This window comes from Pongo pygmaeus, chromosome 7 (assembly GCF_028885625.2).
Source record: "Pongo pygmaeus isolate AG05252 chromosome 7, NHGRI_mPonPyg2-v2.0_pri, whole genome shotgun sequence".
Classification (NCBI taxonomy): Eukaryota; Metazoa; Chordata; class Mammalia; order Primates; family Hominidae; genus Pongo; species Pongo pygmaeus.
In genome coordinates this window covers 147,585,665-147,611,455 of record NC_072380.2, presented here as the reverse complement: position 1 = coordinate 147,611,455, position 25,791 = coordinate 147,585,665, and the positions used below count along the sequence as shown (strand labels likewise).

Here is a 25,791-nt window from a genome sequence, read left to right as displayed (position 1 = left end):
AACTTGCAACATAAATTATTGAACCCCCCTTTTACCTGGTTATTTATGAGACCACTGATCCTGACCTGCCCTTCCTGGTTTTGGCATGGTTCCTAGTCTTCTGGAAGTCTTTGACTTACTCTTAGTAAACTTATCTGCCCCTCGAAACTTACACAAATATACCATTTCATAAACAGACATACAGAACTTCAAGTAAGAAATAGGACCCCATATCTACCAAACCTGTCTCTTTACTAAAATATCCTATTTTGACCCTTTCTTTGAATTGTAACTAGTTTTGTAATTACACAGTTATATGTCTATTTTTGTATATACAACGTTAACTTTTTATCAGTAAGCCTCATGGCTCAACTTGTAGATCAACAACCATAGATCTACAGTTGTTGTGATATGCAAATTGTCACTGCCTGTTCCTTTGTCCTTTCAGCACTAACCCAGCATTTTTGGAAGGAACCTGGTTTTCTGAGAATAGCAAAATGTTTCAGGCCATTCTGATGTTCCCTTACTCCCACACATGGAATTAGCTTCTTTGAAGGGGCCCTGGCTACTGCTAATGAAAACCACTCCGGAGATTAATACTTGGGTACTGAGAGTACACACAGGTGTGCACAGGCAGACCAGGGATGCGATGACACTCCATGGCCACTGGAAAGACAGGTGGTAAAGATGCTGTTTCCTAAGCTTGTAATTATGTTCATAGTGAGATTGCTCATATAGTTCTAGCATTACTACATCCTTCTCTTTTATATGATTTTTTTAAGTGGATTATTTTCTACAATGCGCCTATTTAGATTTTTAACTCTTAACCCAAACTGATTATTCCCACCTCTAATTTTATCATTTATATATACGTGTGTGTGTATATCTATATATACATATATCAATTTTAGGGACAGGGCCTTGCTTTGTTGCTGCGCCGGTTGGAGGAGTGCAGTGGCATGATCACAGCTTATTGCAGCCTTGAGCTCCTGGGCTCAAGCAATCCTCCAGCCTTGGCCTCCCAAAGTGTTAGGATTACAGGCATGAGCCACCATGCCCAGCCAAGATCCATTATTTTGAGGTCGCCTGTATGTATCCTTTATCAAAACCTTCTTTCAAGAAAGCATCCTGTGAAATTATGTTCCTAAATTATTGTTTTCATGTAAATGTCTATTTCTCATAAAGATATTGGATATAATGATAAAATTATTGACACGAATATATTCAGTTGTGCAAATTATATTTCTTATATAGCTAAATGCCATTTCATGTCAATAAATTTATTGACACAAATTAATTCACATACTAGCTTCAAGAGGCCAACTGCCACCAGTGGGCAGCTGGGAAGCTGCTCTCCTCTAGGAACCATCACCGAGGCAGGTTGCCATTAATTATATACTTTTGAGTGATTTACATCCAATTCCGCAAATGTGTCTTCACTCATTGAAGGCATTCTGAAATACTGCTGGCAAATAGAAAGCATAGAGATGTTTGCTGATTGAAAATGCGCAAATCACATAGTAAGGCCATGGAAGAGCCAGCTGTGGACTCATCTCTCCATTTATGAACCTGGATTCCCCCATAGAAAAGGGGCCATCTCTTAGTCATTTCCATCTGCCTATGGCCAGGACAGTTTCCAGTAATAATAGGTGCTCAGTAACTCTTCTCTGAATGATGAATGGGTAGGAGGAAGAAAATGCCATGGGAATAGTGGAGAAAATCATAGCTTTCCAAATAATTAACCCAGAACCATCATCCACAGTCCACAATTTCTTCTTTTAATTTGTCTTCAGCAGTCTGAGGTAATTGGGTTTTGAGACAAATTTTAAATTGTTTCATTTCCAAAATTCGTTTGGTCACAACATCTAGGAGCAATCCATCTGCTAATCAATAAACAACATTTAAATGCTGCTGTGAGAAAGGCAAACCGGCACAAAACCAATACTGTCAGCAACCCAGGACAACTCTAATTTCCTGACAGAAATCGATTCACAGCAAAATAATGATTATTGTAAATATTTATAGTTCTAAAAGGAAACGCTCATCAATGCAGCTTTTTGAGCAGTTCATTTCCAAATAAAGATTCTGATGGGCCCCACCTAGCCATGTATCTTGTGGTGGAGGACGTGGTGGCTGTGAAGCGACTCTCTGGCTGTCTTGGAACTGACTCTCTTGGAGGATCTCCTGGAGGCCTGGGGGGCAGTTTGGGTACATTTCAGATGTGGTGGGGGGAGGAACACTGGGCATGGAGAGGCGAGGTCCACACCTGGCTCTTCACTATTTTGCTGTGTAATCTCAGAAAGCCATTTGACCACTCTGAACATTCCATTTTTCTCATCTGGAAAAGAACAATAATCATATTGCCCAACTTAACCTTCCAGACTGCAAGGATGAAATGAAGAAAGGGGGAGGCTATATCTGTGAGCATATATTTAACGGACTGGACAACTTTAGGGTCTTTTCATGGTTCCGTATTTCCCAAGAACAGGGTTAAGGAGCAGGCAGGAAGGCTCCTGAGAAATCAGATAAGTCATCCTGAAGCTCAACGTCCAAGGGAGTTTTCCTCCTAAAAAATAAGTGACCCCAGAACGAAGTGTTCATTCAGTAATATGACTGTGCAACAGGCGCTGGGAAAACAAAATGAAAAGGACCTGTAAGGGCTGCTCAGGAAGCTCAGTCTAGTGAGGACGAAGGCTGTGCAAACAGAGAAGTGGGGGACGGAGCTAGGCCAGTGCGACCAGAGCTGTGGGAACGTGAAGTGTGAGCTTCAGGGCTGCCTGAGAATTTCATGTTGAGCAGCAACCAAAGAGGGTTATTCCAGGAAAAGGACAGGCAAAGACTAGCATTTCAAGGGAACCATGAACACAAATCAGTTTCCCAAACTTCAGTCTCTTGAAGTCTGCTTTTAGTTTTTTTTTTGGGGGGGGGGGCATGTCTTTGCAGCACGTACACCATTTTAAGTTGACTGATTTTTGAAAATGTAAACAAACAATTTAAAAAGAAAAATTTATATGACTACTGTAAGTGAAAAACGTTATCTGTCATAAACAGAAAATGACCTTAGAACATGGACCACATCAACTCATTACTCATGAAATAAATGTCAGGCTCAGTTTGTTTCTGAGGCTAATGGGGTGACCAAGACAGACAGAGGTAACAGAGGGAGATAACGTCAGATAGGAATGGATGCTACGTAGAAAATATGAAGTGTCTTGGAAGGTTACTTTAGATGGGTTTCGGGGAGTGAGGGTTAGGGGCTGGAAGATATCATTTGAGCCGAGGACTACAGTGTTGGAGCTAAACACCTTAACATCAAAACCAAAAACAAGGTCATTAAATTTCCACCAGACTCAGCTGCCTGCCGAAGGCTGTGCCACAAGCAGAGAAATGAATGAGCGGGTGTTGGAGGCGCGCACACCCAGCGCAGACTTGTTGCGGGACAAAAAGAGACGAGAGAGGAGGAAGTCGCCTCGTTACGTGTGATCTTAGGCCGCTCAGTGCTCTGTAGCCCCTAAAACCCAGCCGGGTGGCCCAAAGGAAAGCACCCCACGCTTCGGGAAACGCCGCAGCTTTGAGCGGGATGCAGGTTGGGAGCACCCCGATGGACAGACACATCAGTAAACTGAGAGCAAGAAAAGTTAATTCGCTGCCCCAAGTTAGGTAGTGAGAAGTAGAGCTGGGACACGAAGGGCACCCAGAACTCTCCTTGCACGCCCAACCCGGCGGCCCCACATGCCGCGGGTCTAGGGTCGCGCTAGCAGAGGCCTGGCACAACCGCCAGACTCCGGATCCCGAGATCCGTGCTCCGGACCTCCCAAGGGCCCCTCCCTGGGCGTGGCTCAAAACGCGGCACGGCAGAATCCGCGGAGTGGGATAAAAAGCACGGCCTCCGGCTGCGAGCATGCGCGTTAGCTCGGCCCTGCCGGGCCGCGCTCGGCGCCGGGGGAGGGTCACCCGAGGCGGACGTCCGCTACGCAGGCGTCTGCGCCCCGTGGGGAGGAGGGCGAAGACTCCATCCGCCATGTTGGATGCCGCAGATTCGCCATAACCTCACCGGCTCTTTTCTTAAAAAAATAAAAATAAAAAGCGAAGCGTCAGCAGGGCGCCCCGCCCCCTCGGTCGGCACGGGAGGGGGCCCGGAAGAGCCCGAGGCTTTTTTTTCCTCCGCGGTGGGGGCGTTGCCATGGAGACGCGGGCGGCAGGTGAGCCGGGCTGGGGGTTGGGGTGAGACTGGGTGGGGGTGGGGCGCGGCGCGGCGCGCGGGAAGCCGTTTCGAGCGTCGAGTCGGGAAGCAGCGCGCTCGCCGCGGGCCGCGGAGGGATCCGGGTCTGGGGAGGAGAGCGAACGTAGTTGCGTCCTGCGGCTCACGTTCAGTTGCTGGGGTATCCCGCCGCAAAAAAAAAAAAAGCAAGGCGGGAGCGAGTGGGAGAGCATGCGCCCGGCCGTTTCCACGGCAATGGGTGGCGTCGGGGCGCGCGCCAGCGACGGAACACAGTGGGCTCGAGGTTCGAATCCCGGCGGTGCCAGCTGTTTGACTGAGTGGACCTTGGCGGGGCTTCCTTGTGCCTGGCCTCAGATTCCTTCTCGGCGAAATGAGTACCTCCTGCAGGCTTCCCGGCCGCCGGCTGGACCTAATAGAGTGACAGAGCTTCCACTTGACACCCGGTGCAAGTCATTTAACCTTGAGCTTGGGGTCCTTCCCCTGTAATTACCACAAGCTTCCACATTTGGGCACTGACTTAACACGTTTTGCTGCTCAGCTCTCTTGAGAACTCTAATTTGTAGATCATTTATTATGAGGAACAGAAGTTCAGAGAGGTCAACTTTACACAGTTTAAAAACGACAGAACTGGGGCTATAAAAATTAACTTCCTCCAACTTGGGCTAAAATCCAAACTCCTGCGTGCTCGCCTGACTTGTACCTCCATCTTCTTAGAATAGGGCTTGGCTCATGTAAGTGTTCAGTATATACTTAGTGAATGAAAGAACGAACGCGCTAACTAATCACGCCTGCCCATCAGTCTGGCTTTTTTTGCTGGAGTCCAAGTGACCTTTTGGAGATGCAAACGTCCTGTCACTGAGACTTAGCTGCACAGCTGCCTGTCACCAGCTTTATCTTCCGAGCCTACCAGTTCATCTACTGAAACATCTGTAGTGTGTGTCCCCATGCTGAAGGAAGTAGCGTGTCCTACCTCTAACCCCCAGGGACACCTTTCCTGACTTTAGTTCAAATAACAGCTTTGCAAGAAGCCCCTCTGCACGCCAGGCAGGGGTAAAGAGCAGTCCCAGTCGTAGTCCTGTCTCCACCTGCTGCGGTGCTAGATGTGGGAGAATGTGTCCTGGAGTGACAGAGTGGGCCCAGAGCCGAATATTGGGTCGGGAGACCCGAACTATATCAGGCGTGCTTTTTTTAAATTTAATTTTTTTAATTTTTTGAGATGAAGTCCCGCACTATCACTCAGGCCGGGGTGCAATGGTGCAATCTCGGGTCACTGCAACCTCTGCCTCCCGACCTCAAGTAAACCTCCCGCCTCAGCCTGCCAAGTAGCTGTGACCACAGGTGCGCTGATTAGCTGTGGTGCCCAGCTAATTCAGGTGTACTGTCTTAGGTTAGCCTAAAATGAGCATCGGAGAGACCTGCTCTCCAAATACAGGTTGAGCATCCCTAATCCAAAAATCCGAAATCGGAAATGTCCCAAAGTCTGAAACTTTGAGCACTGACATGAGGCCACAGTGGAAAATTTTCTATCTGACCTCGTGAAGGTTCTCAGTAGAAATGCAGTTCCATAGCCGGGCGCAGTAGCTCACGCCTGTAATCCCAGCACTCTGGGAGTCTGAGGCGGAAGGGTACCTTGAGTCCAGGAGTTCAAGACCAGCCTGGGCAGTGTAGCGAAACCCCATCTCTATTTTTCTCAAAAAACAAAACAAAACAAAAAAACAGTTGCACAACTGTAAAGACGATGCTGTTAACACTCAGAAAGAAATGCAGGCTGAACGGCGGGCTTAAAGCCAGCCATTGTTTATTGTTCTGTTGTTTAGCAGCTGATGCATGTGTTCTGGTGATGCTGCTGTGCCGCCGAGGTACCTTGAATACCTTGTTTTTCACTGTATTAATGGTGTGTTGTATTTTTTACTGGTAAGGATTTATGTGTAAATAAATGTAGGAAAGTGATTGTCTTATTGGTAGCATAGAAATTCAGAGTTGGGAATGATGGCGATGCCAGACAACCACAGATTGCCCATATGTGTGGCTGAGATAGTGACACCTTTGCTTTCTGATGGGTCATTGCACACTTTGTTTCATGATCAAAATGAAAAATATTGTAAAATTACCTTCAGACTGTGTGTATAAGGTGTGCATCAAACATAAATAAATTTCATGTTTAGACTTGGGTCCCATCCTCCGGTTATCTCACTATGTATATGCAAATATTCCAAAATCCAAAAACATCTGGAATTCTAAAACTTCTGGTCCCAAGCATTTTGGATATGGGATCCTGAAACTGTAGTTTATTTGGGAATAATAGGGGATTGCAATTTAGATACATGCGCTATGCTGGATCATAGGTGCGTCCAAAGAAGTTGGGGCAAATGGAAACTTTAAGACCCAAAAGGGAAGTCCACCTAAGTGGTTTTGAAACAAAGACCATTGGTTTCAGAAGCTTATTGCAGGAGTTGGCATTAGTCCATTGGAGACAGGTGCACCAGGCAAGTGTCCTGTGCAAGAAACAGGCTCTAAGGAATTCCTGGCATAGTTCTTGTCATAGGCATACTTGCATGAGGGCCCTTCCTTCATATCCTCTGGTTCCATTTTGTTAGAGTTTGACACGAGTGACTCCATTTTGATAAACGTGAAATATCTTCTCGATTGGTGCCTTCCTCCTCCCACGTTGTTGCTTATATAGAGAGAATTGCCCACTTCTCCACTTCTGGAATTTACCCAAGAGTTTTAAAAAAGAACCCTGGACATATGTTGAAGTTTCCTTCAATTTCCAGCTGTACCAAATGAGAAAAGATCATATTTTAAAATGTGTTACTGTCAACTCATGGTCAGCTAATTTCTGAAAAGAGTTTCCTGTTTTGGTTAATTTAAGAAAGGGAGTACAATGAATGATAACGAGGTGGAGTTGCATGTGGTCTACAGGGCACAGCTGTAGGTAGCAAATGAGCTGAGATGGTCATTGTGTGAATTCGAGCCCTCTTACCACAGTGCTCCCTTCTCAGTGGGCTTCTCATTTGCCTCCGGTGAAAGGATTCCTGTTTCTTTTCTCCCCATACCTTGCAATTTACATAACTTTTCCAAGATAGCTATCGTTAAGTAGAATTAAGCTCTTGCCTAGAGCAAGGGCAGTCAAGAATCAGATATATTAAAAAGTCTCCTTAATTGCATTTCCCTTTGTAGACAGTTTCAAGCATACAGTCTCTGAAAAACTCTGCACCAAGATGGGCTGATTTAATTATGTAAGAGATTTAGCCTAGAGTTAAGTTTTCCCTCTCTTCTCAGCTGTTTACCCTGTTAAAGTTTCAGTGTTTTTGCAATTTCTCAAGGGCAGGCATCAGCTTTAAGGGCTGGAACATTTAGGAGGGTGGAAAGAGCACGTGCTCTGGGTCCAGAGATCTGCTTCTCACCAGATTCCTGACCTAAGGGAAGTCACAGAACCCTTGGGACCCGAGTCCCTTCACTGGCAAAGGAGACACAATCCTGCCACAGGTGGCTGCTGATGGCATTCAGGGAATGGGATTTGTCTCTTCCCTTCCCAGAACCAGACTTCCCAGTGTACAGCTCAGTACATTGTCATCCACTCGCTTCTTGAAAGCATTTGTGGATGGAAAGGTAGAGCCTCCCAGGCTCAGGCCATCCTCCCACATCAGCCTCCCGAATAGCTGGGACTACAGGGGTGCACCACCACACCTGGCTAATTTTTGTATTTTTTTGTAGAGATGGGGTGTCACTAGGTTGACCAGGCTGGTATTGAACTCAGCCTAAGAGATCCACCGGCCTCGGCCTCCCGAAGTGCTAGGATTATAGGCTTGAGTCACTGTGCCCAGCCGAGTAATTTTTTTTTTTTTAAATAAGTCATTTTTTAAATTAAATTAAATTAATTTATTGACACGGAGTTTTGCTCTTTGCCCAGGCTGGAGCGCAATGGTGTGATCTTGGCTCACTGCAACCTATGCCTTCCGGGCTCAAGCGATTCTCCTGCCTCAGCTTCCCAAGTAGCTGGGATTATAGGCATGTACCACCACGCCTGGCTAATTCTGTATTTTTAGTAGAGATGGGGTTTCACCATGTTGGTCAGGGCTGGTTTCCAGCTCCTGACCTCAGGTGATCCGCCTGCCTCAGCCTCCCGTAGTGCCAGGATTACAGATGTGAGCTGCTGTGCCTGGCCGAGTAATTTTTTTTTAAAAGAGAAAAGAAGAAGCAGAGCAAAACAAAATAGACATTTTAAACATCTTACAGATTTAAAGTTGCCTCCTTTTTTTTCAAGGAACACAAAATATATAGATAATTGAGTTTACTTATGAAGATAATGCTTGGCATATTAATAGAAAAACAGGGACTTAAAATTGGGTAACATAATTTTCTTTTTTTAAATTGAAAAACTGTAACTGGACATATTTGTTTCTTTATGGGGTATAATGTGATGTTATGATTTATGAGTATAATGTGGAATAATTAAATCAAGCTAATTACCATATCCATCACCTCAAATAGTTATCATTTTGTGGTAAGTAAACGTTTAAAATTTACTCTTAGCAAATTTGAAATGTACATTATTACTATAGTCACCATGCTGTGCCATATGTCTCAAAGAAAAGACTATTCCTCTTGTCTAATTGAGGCTTTGTACCCTTTGATCATCATTTTTTCCTACACCCTCAGGCTCTGGTACCCACCATTCTACTCTCTGCTTCTTTGAGCTCCATTGTTTTAGAGTTCACATGCAAGAGAAAACATGCAGTGTTTGTCCTTCTGTGCTGGCATATTTTACTTAGCACAGTGTTCTCCAGTTTCATCCATGTTGTCACAAACGACAACATTTCTTTTTTACAGCTGAGTAATATTCTGTTGTGTATATGTCCCACATTAAAAAAATCATTCATGTGTTGTTGGCCACTGAGGCCGATTCCATACTTGGCTATTGTGAATAGCACAACAGTGAACATGGTTCGGTCATCCCTTTCAATATACTGGTTTCAAATCTTTTGAGTTCTTTTAAATCATGTAATACATGGAGCTGCAAAAGGTGGAACTCTGGAATCTGGTGCCTTTGTGTTCAACACGGTGTGATCAAGGCAGGATGGGTGGGGTAGGGACCTGGCCTTAGAGGATGCCAGTGGAAGCTGCAGGTTGTCTGAATAAGAAAGGGGCAGCATCCCATAGTGGGCAGTGGGGGAAAAGAGGACCAGCTCAGCCGTGGGACCTGGAGCCAAGGACCAGGAGAGCTTGGGGTGTCCTGGCATGGCTGGAGGGCATTTTAATTCAGCCCCAAGGCTTCTTATAGGGCCCTAACTGGCTTCCTTCTTAGTGTTAGGTATTCTCCTTGTGTCCCTGCTGGTGGGCCTCTTCTTCAGGAGTTGCTACCATTTCTCTGCCCCTTAGGGTTATTATTATTGCTTATTATTATTATTATTTTTTTTACTATCAGGCTGGTCATCAGTTTACCTAGATGTTTATGCCAAACTTTGTGCTGTTTGCTAGGGATGCAAAGTCCAATATGACATGTTCTTTCCTTTTGAGGATTTCATGCAGTCCTGGCAATGGAAAACAGATTCCTTTAGGAATGGGGCTAGGTGCTATGATGGAAGTAAGGCTTGAGTATTGAGGGCTTCAGAGTGGGCGCATCTACCCCAGCCCCAGGGATTGTGGGAAGGCTTCCTGAAGGAGGAGATGTTTTGAGCTGGGTCTTATAGGGTGAGCAGAGGTGCCCTGTAGAAGGGACAGCTGGTGCAGTGACACAGGTGTGACCCACCCTTTGTGACCAGGTGAGCACTGAGTTTGGGGAGGAGCATGGGGTGCTGGAGGTCTGTGATGAAGGGCCTTTGAGTAGTGGGAAGCTGTCAGGACTTTATTTTGGAAACTTTGAGGGACAATAAGATAACAAGGCTGGCTGATTAGCCTTGCAGAAAGAAAGATCTCTGGCAGCTGCCAAGAGACAGGTTTTTTGTTTTTTTTTTTTTGGGTACTATGTATGTGCTGAAATGCATAGACCTTAAGTGTAGAGTGTGACCACTCACATAACCCACACTCCTAACAATATACAGAACTTTTTCATCAGCCCAGAAAGTTTTCTCTTGCCCCTTACTATCCCATCCCTGCTCCTTACCCCAAGCAACCACTAGTCTTTTTTTTTGTTTGTTTGTTTTTGAGATGGAGTCTTGCTCTTGTTGCCCAGGATGGAGGGCAATGGCACGATCTCGGCTCACTGCAACCTCCTCCTCCCAGGTTCCAGCAATTCTCCTGCCTCAGCCTCACGAGTAGCTGGGATTACAGGGGGATACCACCACACCTGGGTAATTTCTGTATTTTTAGTAGAGACGGGGTTTCACCATGTTGGCCAGGCTGGTCTGGAACTCCTGATCTCAAGTGATTTGCCCACCTCGGTCTCCCAAAGGGCTGGGGATTACAGGCGTGAGCCACCACTCCCAGCCGCAACCACTAGTCTTGATGTCACCATAGATGAGTTTCTTCTTCTATAGAACATCACATAATTCTTTTGTGTCTGGTTTCCTTTATTCAGCATAAAGCTTATGAGATTCAGTAGTTTGTTTCTTTCTGTTGCTTGGATACAGCCATAGTCTATTTCCAGTTTTTTGTTATTGGGAATAAAGCTGCAGTGAATGTTCCTGTACAAGCCTTTTTGGGGATATTTATTTTCATTTCTTCTGGGTTAATAAGTACATAGGAGTGGAATTTCTGGGTTATAGAGTAGTTATGTTTAACTTTTTAAGAAACTTCCAAATAGCTTTCCAGAGTAGTTTGTATCATTTTACATTCCCATCAGCAACGTCCGAGAATTCCACTTGCTCTCTGTCCTCACCAGCATTTGGTGTTGTTAGTCTTTCATTTTGCCTTCCCTACAGGATATGCAGTGGTATCTCCCTTAATTTGCATTTCCCTGATGACCAATGATGTTGAGCATTTTTTCTTGTGCCTATTGGCCATTTGTGTCATCTTTAGAGAAATGTCTGTTCAAGTCTTTGGCCTATTTTAATAAATTGGGGGCTGGGTGATAGCTCACGCCAGTAATCCCAGCACTCCGGGAGGCTGAGGTGGGTGGATTACCTGAGGTTAGGAGTTCAAGAGCAGCCTGGCCAACATGGTGAAACCCTGTCTCTACTGAAAATTAAAAAAAAAAAAAAAAAATATTAGCCAGGCTTTGTGGCTCACGCCTGTAGTCCCAGCTACTCAGGAGGCTAAGGCATGAGAATTGCTTGAACCTGGGAGCGGAGGTTGCAGTGAGCCGAAATTGCACCACTGAACTCTAGCCTAGGCAACAGAGTGAGACTTGGTCTCAAAAAAAATAAAAAATAAAAAATAAATTGGGGGCTGAGTGTGGTGGCTCATGCCTTCAATCTCAGCATTTTGGGAGTCTGAGGTGGGAGGATTGCTTGAGGCCAGGAGTTCAAGATCATCCTTGGCAACATACAACATAGTGAGATGCCACCTCTACAAAAAAAAAAAAAAAAAAAGCTGGACATGGTGATGGATGCCTTTGGTCCCAGCTAATCAGGAGGCTGAGGTGGGAGGATCACTTGAGCCCAGGAGTTCAAGGCTGCAGTGAGCTGTGAACATGCCACTGCACTCCAGCCTGGGCATCAGTGAAACAGTTTCTCTAAAAATAAATACATAGGTAAGTAAATACATAAATAGGGTTTATTGTCTTTTTGTTGCTGGAATGTAAGAGTTCTTTATATATTCTGGATATTTGTCTTTTGTTGTATATATATGTGTGTGTGTGTATGTTGTGAATATTTTCTCCGAATTTCTGCTTACCTATTTGTCTTTTATCTTTTGATGAACAGAAGTTTGTGATTTTATTGGATTTTTATTTGCCATTATTTTTACATTTATAGGAAGTGCTTTTTGTATCTTCTCTTAAGAAATGTTTTCCTACTTTAAGGTCCAAAGAAAATCTCCTAAGATTTTTTGTTTTTTTTTTAAAAGGTTTATATTTCCTGCTTTTGTTAGGTCTGCTGTCTATCTCTAGTAAGTTTGTGTATGGTATGAAGTAGGGATGGAGAACGTTTTTTTCTTGCATGTGGATATCCAGTTTTTCTAGCCTTATTTGTTAGAAGAACCTTTTCTTCCTCCATTGAAATACTTTGGCTCTTTTCTTGAAAATGATGCATCAGTTCACTCCTGAACTTTCTGGTCTGTTCCATTGCTCTATTTGTTTATTCTTTATCGGTACCACACTGCCTTGATTACTATAGCTTTATAGTGATTTTTGAAGTATAAAGAATAAGCAAGACAACACTTTTTGGAGGGACAAAAGTGCAGGCAGGAGAGTTTCATTAGGTGCTGTCCTAGTGCAGTCCAGGCTGTAGGGATAAGGGACAGATTTAGAGAAATAGTTCAGAGAGGAAGTCCCTGGGACTGGTGAGGGCTTGGCTTTTACCTTAGGGACCTGCAGTCATTCCATCTGTGTTTGTTTCTAGGGAAAGAGGAATGGTGAACATAATAGGCTCAGGGACATGAAAACTCTGCAGGTTTCCTATGTGCAACCCTGGGTCTATAATCTTCAATTTCTTCCTGTGGTGGTAGAGAGAAGCATCTTTTGAATTCTGCCTGTTTTTGTTTCTGAGTTGGTGCAAGGGGCTTGTTCAGGGCTAGCCAGGTTCCTGGAAGTACCTTGGGAAGACCCTTCCTCGGGGAGAGAGCCCCACAGGGAACCAGGCACAGGTAATGCAGGGAAAAGGGGCCCTGGCGGGAAGCAGAACTGGGTGGAAGTCCTGGTCCTGCTGTCTAACAGCCCTAGGACCTTGGCAAGTATCTTGAGTCACCATCACCTCCTATGTTATATATTATATGAAAATGGTCCCCACAGACCTATTTGGTAGCGTGCTCTTAGAGTTTTCATAGAGGAGGATTGGGAACATATCTGGCATATGGCAGGGGACTTTACTCTTTTCCACCATCTGTTTTTTCCTTCTTTCCCTCTCCTGTCTTCCCCTTCCATTCTCCCTCTGTCAGTCTTCACCTTCTTTCCCTGAACATTTTATCACTTTTAATAGTATCTGGGAGAATTAAATGCATGAGGAGGGATTGGATCTAATCCCTCATGTAGTTGCAGGGGAATAAGATAGGGTCTGGTCATAACTATCATTTCTGTAGACCTGCTCAGTCAGGTGCTTCATACCCATTCTTTAGTTTATTCTTCACAAAAGCTCTGCAAGGTGGGCTTATTATCTCTGCTTTCCAAGTGAGGATACAGAAGCTCAGGCTGGTCCCTGTGGCTGTCCAGCCCCACTCAATCTCTCCCTAGTGCTACTGGCCATCTGCGCTTGCTGATGTGGCCATAAACATCTCTGAAGTGCCTGCTGTGTGTGAGGCCCTGTCTGGGCTGCATGCAATGGCCAAGGCATGAGCTGTTAGGTGGCTGCACAGCACTACTCACATATCGTCTATGGGAATGGTACTCCCAGGAGTTAGGCATTGAGGGGTCCTTGAGACCTGTTCTGAAGGAACTCATAGTCTGTAAGGCAGACAAAGCTAATTAAAATGAGCAAAAGGTTTGAAAGATACTTTAATAGAAGAATGTATAAAAATGGTCAATAAATGTATGAAAAGATGCTCAATATCACGAGTTCCTAGGAAAATGCAAATTAAAATCACAATGAGACACTACTACCTACCCACTAGAATGGTGAAAATTAAAAAGACAATCCCAAGTGCTGAAAAATTAAAAAGACAATCCCAAGGATGTGAAGCAGCTGGAACTTTGATACGTCATTAGTAGGAATGCAAAATGGTACAGCTACTTTGGAAAATAGTTTACTGGCTTCTTACAATGTTGAGGGTACACTTATATATTAGTCTGCTTTCATGCTGCTGATAAAGACATACCCAAGACTGGGTAATTTATAAAGAAAAAGAGGTTTAGGCTGGATGCGGTGGCTCACGCCTATAATCCCAGCACTTTGGGAGGCCGAGGCGGGTGGATCATGAGGTCAGGAGATTGAGACCATCCTGGCTAACATGGTGAAACCCTGTCTCTACTAAAAATACAAAAAATTAGCTGGGCGTGGTGGCAGGCACCTGTAGTCCCAGCTACTCGGGAGGCTGAGGCAGGAAAATGGCGTGAACCCGGGAGGCGGAGCTTGCAGTGAGCCGAGATGGCGCCACTGTACTTCAGCCTGGGTGACAGCGTGAGACCCTGTCTCAAAAAAAAAAAAAAAGAGATTTAGTGGACTCACAGTTCCACATGGCTATGGAGGCCTCACAATCATGGCAGAAGGTGAAAGGCACGTTTTACTTGGGGGTAGGCAACAGAGAATGAGAACCAAGTGAAAAGGGAAACCTCTTATGAAACCATCAGGTCTCATGAGACTTATTAACTACCACGAGAACAGTATGGGGAAACAGCCCCCATGATTCAATTTATCTCCCACTGGGTTCCTCCCACAACATGTGGGAATTATGGGAGCTACAATTTAAGATGAAATTTGGGTGGAAATACAGCCAGACCATATCACCTTACCATAAAAGGTAGCAATCCTATTCCAAGAAAAATGAAACCTATGTCTATCAGAAGACAGGTATGCACATGTTCATAGCAGCTTTATTTGTAATAGCCCTGTCTTAGTCTGATTTCTGTTGCTTATAAGAGAATACTTGAAGTTGGGTAATGTATAAGGAAAGGAATTTATTTCTTATAGTTCTGGAGGTTGAGAAGGCCAAGGTCGAGGGGCTGCATCTGGTGAGGGCCTTCTTGCTGGGTGGGTACTCTCTGAAGAGTCCCAAGGTGGCACCAGGGTATCAATGGCAAGGGGCTGAGTTTGCTAATGTACTATGATCAGGACTCTCTTCCTCTTCTTATAAGGCCACCAGTTCTACTCCCATGGTAACCCATTAATCCATTAACTCTTTAATTCATTCATGAGAGCAGAGCCATCATGGTCCAATCACATCTTAAAGGCCCCACCTCTCAACACTGCCACACTGGGGATTAAGTTTCAACATGCGTTTTTGAGGGAACATTGAGCCCCAAACTGGAACCAGCCCAAATGCTCATTAGCTGGTGAATAGCTAAACAAATTGTGGTATATCCATACAGAGGAATACTACTTGGCAATGAAAAAGGATGAAAAAGTGATGCAGGCAACAACCTGGACTAATCTCAAGGTCGTGTTAAAGAAGCCAGACACAAAAGACAACATACTTTGAGGATGGGAGAAATTAGAACCTTTGTTCACTGTTTGTTGGAATGTAAAACAGTGCAGCTGCTGTGGAAAACAGTATGGAAATTTCTCAAAAAATTACAGATAGAATTACCATGTGATTCAGCAACTTCACTTCTTGGAATATATTTCCCAAAATTGAAAGCAGACTCTCAAAGAGATATTTGTATACCCATGTTCATAACAGCATTATTCATAATAGCTAAAACTTGGAAACAAACCAAGGGATGAAAGGCTAAGCAAAATGTAGTGTATACATAGAATAGAGTATTATTCAGCCTTAAAAAGGATGGAAACCTGACACCGGCTACCACATGATGAACCTTGAGGCCATTGTGCACAGTGAAATAAGATAGTCACAAAAAGACAATGACCAAATGATTACCCTTACATGAGGTTCCTAGAGTAGTTAAATTCAAAGAGACAGAACGTAGGATGGTGGTTGCCAGGAGCTGGGGGAGGAGGCATCCGGAGTTAGTGTTTAATGGACATAGAGTTTCGGTTTTGTAAGATGAAAAATTTCTGGTGATGGATGATCGAGATGGTTGCACAACAATGTGAATGTATCTAATGCCACTGAACTGTATACCTACAAACAGTTAAGATGGTACATTTTATGTGTATTTACCATAAACACACATTTACGTGGGGGTGGGGGGTGAGGGCACTGACTGAAGAGGCACCGGGAGCTTGGTGGGGGCGCTTGGGACTGGTCTGTGTCTTGACTGTGGTGATGGCGACACAACCCTGTCTCTCGATTTAAACTTATTCACTTGTACAAGGGTCCCTTGGGCAGTGCTAGAAGCTTGTACAAGGTAGAGTAGGGAGATCAGTGACATGGTCACTGCCAGTCACTTCTGCCTGGGCTGGGCGAGGGGCTCAGGAAGGCCACAGGATGATGTTTGAGCAGAGTGACCAGGCCAAGGGGACACAGCAGGGGGCAAGGCAGGGAAGCATGAGGGAGCCCGACAAGGTACGCAGCCTCTGCCTCCCCCTGGACTGGCCAGAGCTCCTCTGAGGTGGGGCAATCACAGCCCACAGTCCGACAGTGAACCTCCAGGTCCTTGCTCGTTCTTTGTACAGGGGTCAGGCCCGAGCTGCCGAGCACCGGGGTGGAGGGAGGGGAGTGTGCTCAGCCGGCTGCTCTCCTGCTGGGGGTGCCAGCACTCTGGCTGAGCCATCCAGTAGCCTCTGGCTTGCAAGGCCCTGCCCACGTCCTGAGTCTCTACCTCCATCAGCAGGGTCAACTCCCCATCCATCTAGCCTGCCTTTCTCTACTCTCCTTGGCCTGGCTTCTTGCTGAGTTGGGTGTCTGTGGGGTCCCCCACCTCAGAAATGTGGGCTCTGAGAAATAGCACTGTGTTGGAGTCCCAGAGACCTAGCTTTGCATTTTAGACCCACAATGTGATAGTTCTTGTGACTTCTTTGAGCCTCAGTTTCCATTTCTACAAAATTGTAGCTAAACATGTCATCTGAGGATTTTATTCTCTGAAGAACCAAATCAGGTGAGGTACACACTGGACTGGCTGGTGCTCGGGAAGTGTTTTTGAGGTGATCTTGAGAATTCTTGCTGAGCAAGCCCATGTTGAACTCAGTGCCTAAGACTCCATCAGAGGCAGCTTGCGGCTTTTCAAAGTCTGTTGGGGAGTATCACTGCCTGACGATGCACAGGACTTGTAGCTGTCCTTGGCCCCGCTGCCTGTATGACACTTAGCTCCCCACGGGTGCGTGCCAGCCTTCTGCCTGAGCCGAGGCTCCTGCCCCGGTGCCTTGTCCATCCCGACAGCATGAAGCTCCAGCACTCACGTTCTTAACCACCAGAGAGGTCATCTACAATCATAGCTTCTACCATGTCCCAGTGCTGTGTGAGGTGCTCTCCAGCCATTGTTCTCTGCCAGCGTAACTGCAATTCTCTCATGTTGGGATATTATCTTTGATTTACAGACAAATAAACGGAGGGGCAGAGAGGTTTGGTCACATGCTGGTAGGTGGTCCTGCCAGGATTTGAGCTTTGGGCTGTCCAATCCCAAACCAAACTGTGCTCTTTTCAGGCTACTGAGTAGTGGACTCCATCACATTTCTTGAGCACCTGGGCCGTCAGCACTTCCCACCCTACCTCATTTAATTTAATGAGGACCCAGGGAGGCAGGTGCTGTTATTGCCATTATACAGATTAGGGAACAGGCTTAGCAGGGCAGAGTCAAGGCACAGAGTCCGCTCCTCACTAGGAGTGCAGCCAGATTCACCCAGGTCAGTGTGGTCCCAAAGCACAGGTCTTTATACCTGCAGGCCGTGGATTAGCTCCTTTTATTTCCTCTATTGTCATTGCTTTCATGTCTCTGTTCCTTTCCCTCTTTGGGCCTTACTGTTCCTTAGAGATTGATAGAAGCACTTCATACTTTGGGGTTATTAACCCTTTCCTGCCAGAATTTGCTGTTTGCCCTTGTGGTGGGTTTGACCTGCTCTCAGGTGTGGACCCTGGCTTTATCTTCAGTTCCCTACGCAATGCAGGGAGGGGGTGCAATGATTAAGATCACTGGACTTTAGGGAAATGTGGGAATATAGAGATATAGTTGCAGAAATACGAGGTATGCTGGAACACCAGGCTTTGATTTTGCCTTTTTAATGTTGATCTCACTCTCCTCTTCTTCTCTTCCTCCTGCTCTAAATTTTTAGAAGACAAAGTAATCAGGAAAAACATTCTGTACTTTTCCTTTTTAATTTTCTTTGGTCTTTGCTCTCTAATAGGAAGACTATGTAAGAAATGCCCACAGAAGGGCTTGAATGGGGAAAAGAGTTTTGGTGATGGGAACTGATGGCTAGATATCAGGTAGGCAGGAACATTGATGGAATTTGGTGACTGCTTCTTGGTGCCCTTCCAGGGGAGGAGTCAAAGGTGAGAGGGTGGCTAGGAGGGTACTGTGCCCTGGATCCCTGGGGGTGTCTGGGAGGCTGGTTCTGTTGAGTGGGAGGAGAGTTCCTCCTTGGGACACAGTGGCTTTGACGGTTCACCTGACCTTCTGACGCTTCTACCAGAATGTCCCAGGGAAGAGGGGCTCAGGGCATGAGCGATTTGGGTGGGGCATGGTGTTTGGAATTCTTGGATGCAAGGAACGTAGATTTGATCAGGGCATTCTTTATTATTGGTCTTATTATTTTAGTTCGGAATTCCTTAGCAAGCCTACTGGAGTGTCTGAATAGTTAGTTGGCTGTCCTGTGCTGTCAGGTTCCCCCGCTGCCTCTCCTGGTCACGCTGTCTATCTCTTCTGCCTTCCCTTGCTTCCTTCTCCTGCTGCTATTATTTAGGTCATTCTTTTTTTTTTTTTTTTTTTTTTTTTTTATTTTGAGATGGAGTCTCTCTCCTTCACCCAGGCTGGAGTGAAGTGGCATGATCTCAGCTCACTCAGCTCCACCTCCTGGGTTCAAGCGATTCTCCTGCCTCAGCCTCCAGAGTAGCTGGGACTACAGGCAACTGCCACCATGCACAGCTAATTTTTTTTGTATGTTTAATAGAGACGGGGTTTTGCCGTGTTGGCCAGGCTGGTCCCGAACTCCTGACCTCAGGTAATCCACTCACCTCAGCTTCCCAAAGTGCTAGGATTACAGGCCTGAGCCACCGTGCCCGGCTCCAGTTGGATCATCCTTCTGCATGTTCCTGACCAGCCGTGGTGGCTCCCTTATCCCAGGGCTTTTGGAGTGTGCTCTGTGTGCAGTCTGAGCAGGTAGGAGGGACTATGTGACATAGGGGTCTGTTGCTCAGCACTGGGCATGTTAAATATTGTTGTACTGGCTGGGTGCGGTGGCTCACGCCTGTAATCCCAGCACTTTGGGAGGCTGAGGCAGGCGGATCACTTGAGCCCAGGAATTTGAGATCAGCCTGGCCAACATGGTGAAACCCCTTCTTTTTTTTTTTTTTTTTTAGTTTTTAGTTTTTTGAGATGGAGTCTCGCTCTGTCGACCAGGCTGGAGTGCAGTGGCGCGATCTCGGCTCACTGCAAGCTCCGCCTTCCAGGTTCACGCCATTCTCCTGCCTCAGCCTCCTGAGTAGCTGGGAGTACAGGCGCCCGCTACCACGCCTGGCTAATTTTTTGTATTTTTAGTAGAGACGGGGTTTCACCGTGTTAGCCAGGATGGTCTGGATCTCCTGATTTCGTGATCCGCCCACCTCGGCCTCCCAAAGTGTTGGGATTACAGGCGTGAGCCACCGCGCCTGGCCGGTGAAACCCCTTCTCTACTAAAAATACAAAAAAAGGCCGGGCACGGTGGCTCACACCTGTAATCCCAGCACTTTGGGAGGCTGAGGCAGGCGGATCACAAGGTCAGGAGTTCAATGCCAGCCTGGCCAAGACAGTGAAATCCTGTCTCTACTAAAAATACAAAAATTAGCCGGGCATGGTGGCAGGTGCCCGTAATCCCAGGTACTTGGGAGGCTGAGGCGGAGAATTGCTTGAATCAGGGAGGCGGAGGTTGCAGTAAGCCGAGATCGTGCCACTGCACTCCAGCCTGGGTGACAGAGGGAGACCAACGGAGCGAGACTCCGTCTCAAAACAAAACAAAACCAAAAACAAACCAAAACAGTTAGCCAGATGTGGCGGTGGGCACCTGTAATCCCAGCTACTCTGGAGGCTGAGGTGGGAGGATCGCTTGAACCTGGCGGGCGGAGGTTGCAGTGAGCCAAAATCGCGCCACTGCACTCCAGCCTGGGTGACACAGCGAGACTCGTCTCCAAAAAAAAAAAAATTGTTGGATGAGTTTCCTGACTGATGGCAGCTCAGAACCTTTAATGTGCCTGAGAGAGATAACGTAGAGTCCAAGTTTTCGCCGGGCGCTTCTCGCCTGCAGCCTCCTGGGACTGGAGCCGGCTCCCAGAGCCCTAGGAGGGCCCCCTGCTGGGCGGGGGCGGCTACCAGCCTCAGGCCACACCCCCTCGGAGTGCTGGTTGGTCTATGGGTGGTGTCATGTGCTCATTCTGGGCCAATCAGAGCCTCTGTGGCTGCAGGATGCCATGTCCCAGCTGGGCAGAGCTGTGGCCGTATTGGAGAGAAGCGCGGGTGGGTGGCGCCAGCCAGGGATAACTAGGATGGTAGGGCTTCCTGGGAGAGTGCGGGAGTCTGAGAAGGAAGGGTGTAGATGGAGAGGCGGTGGCCTCACCTCTGCATGCTCCGTGGGAAGCGGCGGAGGTGCCCAGCATCCCTCCTACTCTGCTCTTGGTGGAAGTTTACGAGGTAATTCTCCCGATGCGAGTTTCCACTCTGAACTTTCCTGTTGATTCCTCGGTGGCTTCAGAGATGTCTCGGCTGTTCTCCACTCCTGGTCACCTATAGCAACTCCTGGCAGGAACGCCGTGCTGCTTCGCAGGGTGGCCCGGGACTCAGGGGCTGCCTTGGTTGGCTAGAGATGCGGCCTGGGCCTGGGCCTCCTTGTTTAGAGATGGCGTGTGCCTGGGGATGGCACCTCCTTGGTTAGAGATGGGGCCAGGGCCTGGGGGTGGCACCTCCTTGGTTAGAGATGGGGCCAGGGCCTTAGGGTGGTGCCTGTTTGGTTAGAGATGCGGGCAGGGCCTGGGGGCAGCTCCTCCTTAGTTAGAGACACAGGCAGAGCCTGGGGGTGGCGCCTCCTTGGTTAGAGACTTGGGCGTCTGGGGGGTGGCACCTCATTTGTTAGAGATGGGACTTGGGCCTGTGGTTGGGCTCCTTCTTGGTTAGAGATGTGGGTAGGGCCTGGGGGCAGTGCCTCCTTGGTTAGCGATGCCGCCTGGGCCTGGGGGTGGGTGGTGCCTCCTTGGTTAGAGATGCAGGCAGGGCCTGGGGATGGCGCCTCCTTCGTTAAAGACCTGGGTGTCTAGAGGGTGGCACCTCATTCGTTAGAGATGGGACTTGAGCCTGCGGATGGGCTCCTCCTTGGTTAGAGATGCGGGTAGGGCCTGGGGGCAGTACCTCCTTGGTTAGAGATGCTGCCTGGGCCTGGGGGTGGTGGTGCCTCCTTGTTTAGAGACGCAGACAGGGCCTGGGGGTGGCGCCTCCTTGATTAGAGACACAGGCAGGGCCTGGGGGGTGGTGCCGCCTTTGTTAGAGATGGCCGAGGCCAAGGGGGTGGTGCCACCTTGGTTAGAGATGCGGGTGGGGCCTGGGGGCAGTGCTTCCTTGGTTAGAGATGCTGCTTGGGCCTGGGGGGGCGGTGCCACCTTTGTTAGAGATGGCCCAGGCCTGGGGGGTGGCGCCATCTTGGTTAGAGATGCGGGCAGGGCCTGGGGGCAGTGCTTCTCTGGTTAGAGATGCCGCCTGGCCCTGGGGGTGGTGGTGCTTCCTTGGTTAGAGACGCAGGCAGGGCCTGGGGGCAGTGCTACCTTTGTTAGAGATGGCCCAGGCTTGGGGAGTGGCGCCATCTTGGTTAGAGAGGCGGGCAGGGCCTGGGGGCAGTGCTTCCCTGGTTAGAGATGCCACCTGGGCCTGGGGGTGCGGTGCTTCCTTGGTTAGAGATGCAGGCAGGGCCTGGGGGGGCGGTGCCGCCTTTGTTAGAGATGGCCCAGGCCTGGGGGCTGGCGCCACCTTGGTTAAGGTGGCCAGGCCTGGAGGGTGTCACCTCTTTGGTTGGAGATGGCCGGGCCTGGGGGCGGCGCATCCTTAGTTAAGGACGGAGGGCCCGGGCCTGGCAGCCGGGGAGTGGCTCTTGCCTTTCAGAGACAAAGATGGAGAGAACAAGTAGTGTGGGATTTGCTCAAGAGCATGGCCAGGGGCCCTACTGGAAGCAGAACCGAGGCTTCTCACTTCTCAGAGCGTCTGTGAGGGCCTTCCTGGCCGGGGTGCCTCCCGGGGAGGATGTGGATGCAACCCCGTTACCCTGGGTCTGGAGTGAGCTCCTCCACTGCAGCCTGGGCTGTGGCTGGTTCGTCCTCCTCTGGCCACTGCCTTCTCCTGAGTTCTCCCTGCCTGGCTCCCTCCCCTGAAGCCCTGAGGCCCATCAGTTTGCGGCGTGACCATCCTGCTGCGGGCATGAGAATCCTCCCTTTCCCAGGTGACTTCATTTTCGTGTTTTTTTTCAATGTGGAGATGTCTTTTGAGAACTAATTTTCCAACTTTAAAAAATGAAGACCTTAGATATATAATGAGGCAACATTTAGGGAATTGTAGTTATAGTGATAACTACGGTAATGGATTTGATTGCTTTTTCTATTTAATACTCCGAATGTCTTCTAGGGAGGAAGGCTTTGGTTACATGGACACCTTTTATTCTTTGAGCCAACTTGATTTGAGTATTCCAGTGGGGAGGGGGCACAGGAACAGGCGAGAGCTGAAGTTTCTGCAAGGAAAAGAGCATGGATCTGGAGCTTCTGGAGCCTTTAGAGAGGCAGGGAAGATCCAGCGATGGGAAGGAGGGGCAAATGAACTAGGAGGATGGCTGAATGGAGCCTGTTGTGTGTTGACCTCTCCTTGAGATGCTCAAATACCGAAGGCATGTTGGATGTAGGGTTTGTTCTCATTTAACCTGTTATTATGACATAATTTATACTTACAGAAAAATGGAGAGAGTGGTACAAAAACTTTTCATATGCCCTTCACTCAGTCTCCTGAGTGTTAGTATTTTACTACATTGCTTTGTCCTCTGTCTCAGCCATTTGGGATAAAGTTGCAGAGCTGATGCCTCTTTGCCTATTCCTAAGTATCTTCAGTATTTATTTCCTAAACATAAGGACATTCTCCCACATAACCACATTTCAGTTATCAAAGTGAGAAACAGCATCAGTGTAGCGTGCCTCTTGAGATGTCACTGATTGTCCCAGCGACACCCTTTATAGCGGAAGGACACCTCAGCTGCGCGCCTCATTTCAGCGTCATTTTTATGGTAGAAGGACACCTCAGCCGCGCCCTGCGTTCCAGCGTCATGTCTCTTCACTCTGAATGTGGAGCGCTGCCTCTGGCCTTGTGTTCCACGACATTGATATTTTTGTGGAGTATGGACCAGTTATTTTGTAGACTCCACCTCCCTTTGGCTGTGTGTAATGCTTCCTCGTGAGTGGATTTAAATTCTGCATTTCTGGGCAGGAATTATGCAGAAATAATGCTGCGTTCTCAGCACACCATAGCAGGAGGCATGTGATCATGATTTGTCCCATTACTGGTGATGCCACGTATTTGAGGAGGTCAGGTTTCTTCACTGTAAAGTTACCATATTTCCCCTTTGTAATGAAATGCCTTGTGGTGAGCTATTTGAGACTGTGTGTTTATCCTGCTACTCGTCACTCCAAGGACTTTCTTCATTCAGTAGTTTCAGCACCCATTGATGATTCTTGCCAGAGTCGGTTAGCATCAGGATGGCTGCTACGTGATGGGTGTCTAATTCCGTCATTTCTTCCACATTTACTAGTTGTCTTCTCCCACCCCCCCCCGCCCCATTTTATTGAGGTATAATTAACAAAAATTGTATGTAAGTAAGGTGCACAATGTAATGCTTTGATACAGGCATACATTGTGAAATAATTATCACAGTCAGCTAATTCACATAGCCGTACCTCACATTGTTACCATTTTGTTTTACTAGTTGTCTGAGTAAGCAAGAACGTTCTCTTTTCGTTTATTTATATTTGTGTAGACTCAGGAATGCTTATTTTAGTCACTGGTCTGTAATCTTTTCTCATTGTTTAATTTGGTGCTCAGATTGCCCCATATTTGGCCAGTTGTGTTAAAGTGGGCCTTTGTGTTCCTTCAGCGTGCCCCCGCTTTTGTGAAGACTTCCTTACTTTCTGGTACAAGATATTCTGGGCTCATTTTGTGCTTTCCCTGTTCCAGCTCTGGAATCAACTATTTCTACAAGGAGACCTGGTTTCTTTTAGTGGAGAGTGGCATTTAGAAACGGAGATCTGGGAACTAGGTGAGCTGGGTGTCATTGCCTCTTCACCCTCTCAGAAACACAGCTAGGAAACAGAGGTATGTATGTACATACACGAGACATACATGTATCTAAACTCAAGACACACCTACACAATCTGTATTTCCCTCTTAAAAATCATTGAGTTCACATGGATTTTTCCAGTTGCAATTCAACAACACAGTGTATTCTATCCTATCTCCTTTCCATATTGATAATTCCCTTCTCTGACAAAGAAAAATCTGGATCTCACTATCCATAATATAGTTACTTATTTGCTTAGTCCTGGACTATACTAAAAATAGTTTCAGAATCAGGAAACCATGTCTTTGTGAAAAAGAAGCCCGCTACCTAGAGTTCAGTATTTAATTAGAGCTCTTCTTCTCTTTAGCCCGAGGCATCTGGTGTAAACAGCAGCTTCCAAAGTTACTTGGGTTGATCGTCTCCTATTTCAGTGCAATTATGGTTATTCATTTAAAGTATGGTTTTGTTCATTTGTTTGTTTGTATTTTGTTTTAAGATTTCCTCCCATACTTGTTTATTGTATTTACTTTCATCCTTTGACTAGGTGAATTTTGGAGGTGAGCATATTTCAGTGAAAGGACTGAGTTTCGCTTCTTTTTGTTTGTGGGGCATGAACAGAGAATGGCAGAGGGCTGAGGGTGTAAGTTTCCAGGAAGGAGTAGAAGTCCTGGGCGGCTGTGGCCCTGAAGGGACTTACCCCATTGAGGGTAGGGCTGGGGCGCACCTGCTGACACCTGGATTCTGAAACCCTTCAGCGAGAGTCTTTCTTCCAGTGCTTTGTCTTGGTTCTGGTTTCTCTTCCTTCAAACCACCATTCTGATTTGCATTTATTCCCATTTTATAGATGAAGAGTCAGAGGGTCAGAGAAGTTGTATTTTCTCCTCTGCTGGGGATTGGACTGGGGGCTTTCCCACCTTGAGCCTGATCTTTCTTCCTTGGCACACCATCTTCTTTTTCTAGGAAATGAGAGTTAAGAATGACTTAGTTCAGGCTGGGCATGGTGGCTTACGTCTGTAATCTCAGCACTTTGGGAGACTGAGGTGGGTGGATCACCTGAGGTCGGGAGTTCAAGACCAGCCTGACTAACATGGAGAAACCGTGTCTCTACTAAAGTACAAAATTAGCCAGGTGTGGTGGCGCATGCCTATAATCCCAGCTACTTGGGAGGCTGAGGCAGGAGAATCGCTTGAACCCAGGAGGGTTCAGTTAGTTGAGTTAGTTCAGATTATTCTCAGGGATTCTTAAGTGAAGAAATGTTCTGGAAATGTTCTGGTCTTCATGATAAAGGAAATGCAGGTAAATATCTTTTATAGTGTTAACATGGATCTTTTAAAGCACTTAACTATATTTTGAACTAAACGATATTGATGATTTTGGAGCTTACAATCTATTGAGGGAGACAGGTTAAACCAGTAAGCATGGCATTAAATACATGATTACAAATCGTGGTCATACTACAAGGCAAATAAGCAGGAGGGAGTACCAGAGACCTCATTAATATTGAAGGGGATTTACGAA

General features: G+C 46.9%; 1 protein-coding gene across 12 annotated transcripts in view; it reads left to right on the top strand.

The window, feature by feature from the left end:
* The first annotated feature begins 1,742 nt into the window (after positions 1 to 1,742).
* The window catches only part of ZFAT (zinc finger and AT-hook domain containing), a 236,882-nt gene continuing 212,833 nt past the window's right edge, over positions 1,743 to 25,791 (top strand). For 5 of the 12 annotated variants that reach the window (XM_054498875.2, XM_063669101.1, XM_054498874.2 and 2 more), the window contains exon 1: positions 1,743 to 4,181. In XM_054498875.2, the coding sequence (XP_054354850.2) occupies positions 4,163 to 4,181 (19 nt within the window). In that variant the 5' untranslated portion in view covers positions 1,743 to 4,162. Of the gene's footprint in view, positions 4,182 to 20,406; positions 20,610 to 24,170; positions 24,309 to 25,791 lie in introns of those variants that run through there. The other 7 variants (XR_010127299.1, XM_063669099.1, XM_063669098.1 and 4 more) reach the window with 4 other exon arrangements.